The sequence below is a fragment of the Tinamus guttatus genome, unplaced genomic scaffold (genome assembly GCF_059628265.1).
Source record: "Tinamus guttatus ecotype Peru unplaced genomic scaffold, ASM5962826v1 Tinamus_guttatus_pri_ptg001778l, whole genome shotgun sequence".
Lineage (NCBI taxonomy): Eukaryota > Metazoa > Chordata > Aves > Tinamiformes > Tinamidae > Tinamus > Tinamus guttatus.
Window position 1 is genome coordinate 1,181 of NW_028290312.1, and position 9,393 is coordinate 10,573.

At 64.4% G+C, this 9,393-nt stretch overlaps 1 protein-coding gene across 1 annotated transcript; it reads left to right on the forward strand.

Moving 5' to 3' along the window:
- Positions 1-448: 448 nt before the first annotated feature.
- LOC148590069 (cell adhesion molecule 4-like) lies at positions 449-7,698 on the forward strand (the record flags this gene model as incomplete). The annotated part of the gene is made up of 3 exons (XM_088539512.1): positions 449-613; positions 3,983-4,117; positions 7,481-7,698. Coding segments are annotated over 3 exons (518 nt in total), but the record flags the coding sequence as incomplete, so codon positions are not given.
- Positions 7,699-9,393: the final 1,695 nt, after the last annotated feature.

Genomic DNA, 9,393 nt, shown 5'->3' on the forward strand with positions numbered 1-9,393 from the left:
TTGGGGACACACTGGTGCCACGTTGGGAGCACATTGGGGACATGTTGGGGCCACATTGGGGACACACTGGGGGCCATGTTGGGGACACATTGGGGACACATTGGGGATGCGCAGGGCCGTGTTGGGGACACCCTGGTGACACGTTGGGGACACATTGGGGACACATTGGGGACACATTGGGGATGTGCAGGACTGTGTTGGGGCCACATTGGGGACACACTGGTGACACGTTGGGGACACATTGGGGCCATGTTGGGGACACATTGGGGATGTGCAGGACTGTGTTGGGGCCACATTGAGGACACACTGGGGCCATGTTCGGGAAACATTGGGGACATGTTGGGGATGTGCAGGGCTGTGTTGGGGCCACATTGGGGACACACTGGGGCCGTGTTGGGGACACAATTGGTGCCACGTCGGGGCCCCGTTGGGGACACCCCGGTGACAGTTGTCCCCGCAGCCCTCAAGGACGAGCGGTTCCAGCTGGCCGAGTTCACCCCGCGCCAGGTGCGGATCCTGCTGCGGGGAGCGCGGCTGGACGACGAGGGCGGCTACTACTGCCAGCTGTACACGGAGGCCACGCAGCACCGCATCGCCACGCTCACCGTCACCGGTACGAGGGGACAATGGGGACACCGGGGGGACGTGGGGACATGTGGGGACACCTCGGGGACACGGGAAAACCCGGGGAAAATGGGAAAACCCAGGGGAAACGGGGACATTGGGGACATGGGGACATTGGGGACATGGGGACACTACTGCCAGCTGTACACGGAGGCCACGCAGCACCGCATCGCCACGCTCACCGTCACCGGTATGGGGACATGGGGACATGGGGACACCTGGGGACATGGGGACACACCTGGGGGAAACGGGGATACGGGAAAACCCGGGGGAAACGGGGACATTGGGGACATTGGGGACATTGGGGACATGGGGACACTACTGCCAGCTGTACACGGAGGCCACGCAGCACCGCATCGCCACGCTCACCGTCACCGGTACGGGGACAATGAGGGGACGGGGGGACACCTGGGGGACGTGGGGACACCTCGGGGATACGGGAAAACCCGGGGGAAATGGGAAAACCCGGGAGAAACGGGGACATTGGGGACATGGGGACACCTGGGGGACACTACTGCCAGCTGTACACGGAGGATACACAGCACCGCATCGCCACGCTCACCGTCACCGGTATGGGGACAATGGGGACAATGTGGGGACGTGGGGACATGTGGGGGACACAGGGGATACGGGAAAACCCGGGGGAAACAGGAAAACCCGGGGGAAATGGGGACATTGGGGACACGGGGACACTGCTGCCAGCTGTACACGGAGGCCACGCAGCACCGCATCGCCACGCTCACCGTCACCGGTACGAGGGGACATTGGGGACACCGGGGGGACGTGGGGACATGTGGGGGACATGGGGACACCCGGGGGAAACGGGGACATGGGGACACGGGGACACTACTGCCAGCTGTACACGGAGGATACGCAGCACCGCATCACCACGCTCACCGTCACCGGTATGGGGACATTGGGGACATTGGGGACACACCTGGGAGAAACGGGGACACGGGAAAACCCGGGGGAAACGGGAAAACCTGGGGGAAACGGGGACATGGGGACATTGGGGACATGGGGACACTACTGCCAGCTGTACACGGAGGCCACGCAGCACCGCATCGCCACGCTCACCGTCACCGGTATGGGGACATGGGGACAATATGGGGACACCTGGGGGACGTGGGGACACCGGGGGGACACCGGGGATACGGGAAAACCCGGGGGAAACAGGAAAACCCGGAGGAAACGGGGACATTGGGGACATTGGGGACACTGGGGACATGGGGACACTGCTGCCAGCTGTACACGGAGGATACGCAGCACCGCATCGCCACGCTCACCGTCACCGGTACCGTGGGGACATGGGGACAATGAGGGGACAATGAGGGGATACGGGAAAACCCGGGGGAAATGGGAAAACCCGGGGGAAATGGGGACATTGGGGACATTGGGGACACGGGGACACTGCTGCCAGCTGTACACGGAGGCCACGCAGCACCGCATCGCCACGCTCACCGTCACCGGTATGGGGACAATGGGGACAATGGGGACAATGGGGACACACCTGGGGGAAACGGGGACACGGGAAAACCCGGGGGAAACGGGAAAACCCGGGGGAAATGGGGACATTGGGGACATTGGGGACATTGGGGACACTACTGCCAGCTGTACACGGAGGATACGCAGCACCGCATCGCCACGCTCACCGTCACCGGTACGGGGACATGGGGACAATGGGGACACCTGGGGGACGTGGGGACATGGGGACACACCTGGGAGAAACGGGAAAACCCAGGGGAAACGGGGACATTGGGGACATGGGGACACTACTGCCAGCTGTACACGGAGGCCACGCAGCACCGCATCGCCACGCTCACCGTCACCGGTACCGTGGGGACACCTTGGGGACAATGAGGGGACATGGGGACATGTGGGGGACACCGGGGACACGGGAAAACCCGGGGGAAACGGGAAAACCCGGGGGAAACGGGGACATTGGGGACACCTGGGGACATGGGGACACCTGGGGACATTGGGGACACGGGGACACGCAGCACCACTTTGCCACCCTCAGCGTGCTGGGTGTGGGGACACGGGGCCGTCCTGGGGGACACTGGGGACACCTGGGGGCACCTGGGGACTCTTGGGAGCCCTTGGGGCTGCGCGGTGACACCTGGGGACACTTGGGGACATCTGAGGGCACTTGGGGCTGCGTGGTGACATCTGGGGACACCTAGGGACACTTGGGGACACTTGGGGCTGTGCGGTGACACCTGGGGACACTTGGGACAGTTGGGGGCTCTCGGGGCTGCGCGGTGACACTTGGTGACACCTGGGGACACTTTGGACACCTGGGGGCACTCGAGGCTGCGTGGTGGCACCTGGGGACACTTGAGGACATCTGGGGCCATGGAGGCCACGCGGGGACCGCGGTGACACCTGGGGACACTTGGTGATACCTGGGGCGACTCAAGGCCGCGTGGTGACACCTGGGGACACTTGGGACACCTGGGGACACTTGGGGCTGCGCGGTGGCACCTGGGGACACCTGGGGCCATGGGGGCCCTTGGTGACACCTGGGGACACGTGGGGACACCTGGTGCCATGGGGGCCCTTGGGGACACCTGGGGACACTTGGGGACACCTGAGGATGCTTGGGGCCACTCAGGGCCGCGCGGTGACACTTGGGGACACTTGGGGAAACGTGGTGCCATGGGGGCCCTTGGGGACACCTGGGGACATCTGGGGCAGCACGGGCGCCACGGTGGCACCTGGGGATACTTGGGGACACCTGGGGACACCTGGGGACACCTGGGGCCATGGGGGCCCTTGGGGACACCTGGGGACACTTGGGGCTGTGCGGTGACACCTGGGGACACTTGGGGACACCTGGGGCTGCGTGGTGGCACCTAGGGACACTTGGCGACATCTGGTGCCATGGGGGCCCTTGGTGACACCTGGGGACACCTGGGGCTGTGCGGTGACACTTGGGGACACTTGGGGACACCCTGGGACACGTGGTGCCATGGGGGCCCTTGGGGACACCTGGGGCCATCTGGGGACACCTGGGGCCATGGGGGCCCTTGGGGACACCTGGGGACATCTGGGGCCGCACGGGCGCCGCGGTGGCACCTGGGGATACTTGGGGACACCTGGGGACACCTGGGGACACCTGGGGCCATGGGGGCCCTTGGGGACACCTGGGGACACTTGGGGCTGTGCGGTGACACCTGGGGACACTTGGGGACACCTGGGGCTGCGTGGTGGCACCTAGGGACACTTGGCGACATCTGGTGCCATGGGGGCCCTTGGTGACACCTGGGGACACCTTGGGGACACCTGGGGACACTTGGGGCTGTGCGGTGACACTTGGGGACACTTGGGGACACCCGGTGCCCCCCCGTGTCCCCAGTGCCCCCCGAGGTCCCCGAGGTGGCGGCGGCGGCGCCGGCCGAGGAGGGGGCGGAGCTGGAGCTGGTCTGCAGTGTCCCCCGCGCGAGGCCACCGGCCACCCTGCGCTGGTACCGCGACCGCAAGGAGCTGCCAGGTGACAACGGGGACATTGGGGACAATGAGGGGACATGGGGGACAATGGGGAGGTTGGGGACAACGGGGACCCTGCGCTGGTACCGCGACCGCAAGGAGCTGCCAGGTGACAACGGGGACAATGAGGGGACATTGGGGACAACGGGGACATGGGGGACATTGGGGACATGGGGGACATGGGGGACAACGGGGACCCTGCGCTGGTACCGCGACCGCAAGGAGCTGCCAGGTGACAACGGGGACAATGAGGGGACATTGGGGACATGGGGGACAACAGGGACATTGGGGACATTGGGGACATGGGGGACATGGGGGACAACGGGGAGGTTGGGGACAATGGGGACCCTGCGCTGGTACCGCGACCGCAAGGAGCTGCCAGGTGACATTGGGGACAATGGGGGGACATTGGGGACAATGAGGGGACATGGGGGACAACGGGGACCCTGCGCTGGTACCGCGACCGCAAGGAGCTGCCAGGTGACATTGGGGACAATGGGGGGACATGGGGACAATGAGGGGACATGGGGGACAACGGGGAGGTTGGGGACAACGGGGACCCTGCGCTGGTACCGCGACCGCAAGGAGCTGCCAGGTGACAACGAGGGGACATTGGGGACAATGGGGACAATGAGGGGACCTTGGGGACAACGGGGAGGTTGGGGACAACGGGGACCCTGCGCTGGTACCGCGACCGCAAGGAGCTGCCAGGTGACAACGAGGGGACATTGGGGACAATGAGGGGACATGGGGGACACTGGGAACGGGGGGGACAACGAGGGGACATTGGGGAGATGGGGGACAATGGGGACAATGGGGACGGGAGGGACCCTGCGCTGGCACCGCGACTGCAAGGAGCTGCCAGGTGACAACGAGGGGACATTGGGGACATTGGGGACACCTTGGGGACAATGGGGGGACACAGTGGCCACCGGGAGGACATGGCTGGATGGGGACACCATGGCCGTGTCCCCATGTCCTCGGTGTCCCTGTGGCCCTGGTGACACCTTGGTGACACTGTGTCCATGTCCCCTGTCCCCATGTCCCTGGTGTCCCCATGTCCCCTGTCCCTATGTCCCCGTCCCCGTGTCCCCATCTCCATGTCCCCATCCCTGCGTCCCTGTTGTCCCCATCCCCGTGTCCCTTTGTCCCTGTTCCCGTTTCCCCTTCCCCATGTCCCTCTTGTCCCCATGTCCCTCTTGTCCCCATGTCCCCATCCCCATGTCCCCATGTCCCCTGTTGTCCCCATGTCCCTGTTGTTCCTGTGTCCCCATGTCCCCATATCCCCGTACCTATGTCTTTGTCCCTTGTTGTCCCCATGTCCCCATTGCCATGTTCCCATCCCCATGTCCCTGTCCCCATGTCCCCCTCCCCATGTCCCCGTCCCCCCTATTGTCCCCATGTCCCTGTCCTCCTGTTGTCCCCATGTCCCCATGTCCCCATGTCCCCATCCTCATGTCCCCGTGTCCCCTGTTGCGCCGTGTCCCTGTCTGTCCCGATGTCCCCATGTCCCCGTGTCCCCATCCTCATGTCCCCGTCCCCCCCATCGTCCCCATTGTCCCCATGTCCCCATTGTCCCCGTTGTCCCCGTCCCCCCATTGTCCCCGTGTCCCCATTGTCCCCCATTGTCCCCATGTCCCTGTATCCCCCTCCCCCTCCCCATCCCCCCCGTTGTTCCCGTCCCCCCTGTCCCCCCCATTGTCCCCATTGTCCCCCATTGTCCTCGTTGTCCCCATTGTCCCATTGTCCCCCGTTGTCCCCATTGTCCCCGTTGTCCCTGTCCCCCCGTTGTCCCCCAATGTCCCCATGTCCCCGTGTCCCCGTCCCCCCCATTGTCCCCGTCCCCCCTGTCCCCCCCATTGTCCCCATTGTCCCCATTGTCCCCGTCCCCCCCATTGTCCCCATGTCCCCATTGTCCCCATTGTCCCCATTGTCCCCGTTGTCCCCGTTCCCCCCATTGTCCCCATGTCTCCAATGTCCCCCATTGTCCCCATTGTCCCCATTGTCCCGATGTCCCCATTGTCCCCATTGTCCCCATGTCCCCGTATCCCCCTCCCCCTCCCCGTCCCCCCCGTTGTCCCCGTCCCCCCTGTCCCCCCCATTGTCCCCCATTGTCCCCATGTCCCCATTGTGCGCATTGTCCCCATTGTCCCCATGTCCCCATTGTCCCCATTGTGTGCATTGTCCCCATGTCCCCGTGTCCCCGTCCCCCCCGTTCTCCCCATGTCCCCAATGTCCGCCATTGTCCCCCATTGTCCCCATTGTCCCCGTCCCCCCATTGTCCCCATGTCCCCATTGTGTGCATTGTCCCCATGTCCCCGTGTCCCCGTCCCCCCCGTTCTCCCCATGTCCCCAATGTCCGCCATTGTCCCCATTGTCCCCATGTCCCCATTGTCCCCATGTCCCCGTGTCCCTGTATCCCCCTCCCCCTCCCCATCTCCCCGTCCCGCCATTGTCCCCATGTCCCCATTGTCCCTGTTGTCCACATGTCCTCGTTGTCCCCATTGTCCCTGTCCCCCTGTTGTCCCCATGTCCCCATTGTCCCCATGTCCCCATTGTCCCCGTTGTCCCCTCTTGTCCCCATGTCCCCATTGTCCCCGTTGTCCCCCATTGTCCCCATGTCCCCATTGTCCCCGTCCCGCCATTGTCCCCCATTGTCCCCATGTCCCCGTATCCCCCTCCCCCTCCCCGTCCCCCCCGTTGTCCCCATGTCCCCGTCCCCCCTGTCCCCCCCGTTGTCCCCCATTGTCCCCATTGTCCCTGTTGTCCCCATGTCCCCATTGTCCCCGTTGTCCCCCATTGTCCCCATGTCCCCATTGTCCCCGTCCCCCCCATTGTCCCCCATTGTCCCCATGTCCCCGTATCCCCCTCCCCATCCCCCCCGTTGTCCCCATGTCCCCGTCCCCCCGTCCCCCCCGTTGTCCCCCATTGTCCGCATTGTCCCCATTGTCCCCATTGTCCCCGTCCCCCCATTGTCCCCATGTCCCCAATGTCCCCCATTGTCCGCATGTCCCCATTGTCCCCATTGTCCCCATGTCCCCATGTCCCTGTTGTCGCCATGTCCCCGTGTCTGCTGTTCCCCCCGTCCCCCGTGTCCCCCCGTCCCCCTCATTGTTCCCATTGTCCCCCATTGTCCCCATGTCTCCGTTGTCCCCCATTGTCCCCATTGTCCCCGTTGTCCCCATGTCCCCATTGTGCGCATTGTCCCCGTGTCCCCGTCCCCCCCGTTCCCCCCGTTCCCCCCGTTGTCCCCGTTGTCCCCATTGTCCCCATTGTCCCCATTGTCCCCGTCCCCCCCATTGTCCCCGTTGTCCCCGTCCCCCCCATTGTCCCCATTGTCCCCGTTGTCCCCATTGTCCCCCCGCAGGCGAGAGCAGCCGGGAGGCGCATGGCCGCGTGTGGCGGCAGCGCAGCGTCCTGCGGCTGCGCGTGGAGCGACGCGACCACGGGGCCACCGTCACCTGCGAGGCCACCCACCCCGCGCTGCGCGGCCAGCGGCGCCAGGGCCGCTACGTCCTGGACGTGCACTGTGAGCAGGGGACAATGTGGGGACATTGGGGACAATGGGGACAATGGGGACAATGAGGGGACAATGAGGGGACGGGGCCGCTACGTCCTGGACGTGCACTGTGAGCAACGGGGGGGACATTGGGGACAGTGAGGGGACATTGGGGACAATGGGGACAATGAGGGGACGGGGCCGCTACGTCCTGGACATGCACTGTGAGCGTGGGGACAATGTGGGGACATTGGGGACAATGTGGGGACATTGGGGACAATGGGGACAATGTGGGGACAATGAGGGGACACTGAGGGGACACTGACGGAACGGGGCCGCTACGTCCTGGACGTGCACTGTGAGCAGGGGACATTGGGGACAATGTGGGGACAATGAGGGGACAGTGTGGGGACAGGGCCGCTACGTCCTGGACGTGCACTGTGAGCGATGGGGGGACAGTGTGGGGACAATGGGGACAATGAGGGGACAATGGGGACAATGGGGACAATGAGGGGACAATGGGGACAGTGTGGGGACAATGAGGGGACAGTGAGGGGACAATGGGGACAATATTGGGGACAGTGTGGGGACACTGACGGGACAGGGCCACTACGTCCTGGACGTGCACTGTGAGCAGGGGACAATGGGGACAATGAGGGGACATTGGGGACAATGAGGGGACAATGAGGGGACAGGGCCGCTACGTCCTGGACGTGCACTGTGAGCGATGGGGACAATGGGGACAATGGGGACAATGAGGGGACAATGAGGGGACGGGGCCGCTACGTCCTGGACGTGCACTGTGAGCAATGGGGGGACAATGTGGGGACAATGAGGGGACATTGGGGACAATGAGGGGACAGGGCCGCTGCGTCCTGGACGTGCACTGTGAGCGATGGGGACGTTGGGGACAATGGGGACAACGTGGGGACATTGGGGACAATGGGGACAATGGGGGGACAGTGTGGGGACAGGGCCGCTACGTCCTGGACGTGCACTGTGAGCGATGGGGGGGACAATGGGGACAATGAGGGGACAATGAGGGGACAATGAGGGGACAGGGCCGCTACGTCCTGGACGTGCACTGTGAGCAATGGGGACGTTGGGGACAATGAGGGGACATTGGGGACAATGAGGGGACGGGGCCGCTACGTCCTGGACGTGCACTGTGAGCAGGGGACATTGTGGGGACATTGGGGACAATGAGGGGACATTGGGGACAGTGTGGGGACAATGAGGGGACAATGTGGGGACAATGAGGGGACGGGGCCGCTACGTCCTGGACGTGCACTGTGAGCGATGGGGACGTTGGGGACAATGGGGACAGTGTGGGGACAATGGGGGGACATTGGGGACAATGTGGGGACAGGGCCGCTACGTCCTGGACGTGCACTGTGAGCGTGAGGGGACAATGAGGACAATGGGGACAATGAGGGGACGGGGCCGCTACGTCCTGGATGTGCACTGTGAGCGTGAGGGGACAATGGGGACAATGGGGACAATGAGGGGACAGGGCCACTACGTCCTGGATGTGCACTGTGAGCGACGAGGGGACATTGGGGACAATGTGGGGACAATGTGGGGACAATGTGGGGACAGGGCCGCTACGTCCTGGACGTGCACTGTGAGCAGGGGACAATGAGGGGACATTGGGGACAATGAGGGGACAATGGGGACAATGGGGACAATGAGGGGACAATGGGGACAGTGTGGGGACAATGAGGGGACAGTGAGGGGACAATGGGGACAATGTGGGGACATTGGGGACAATGAGGGGACAG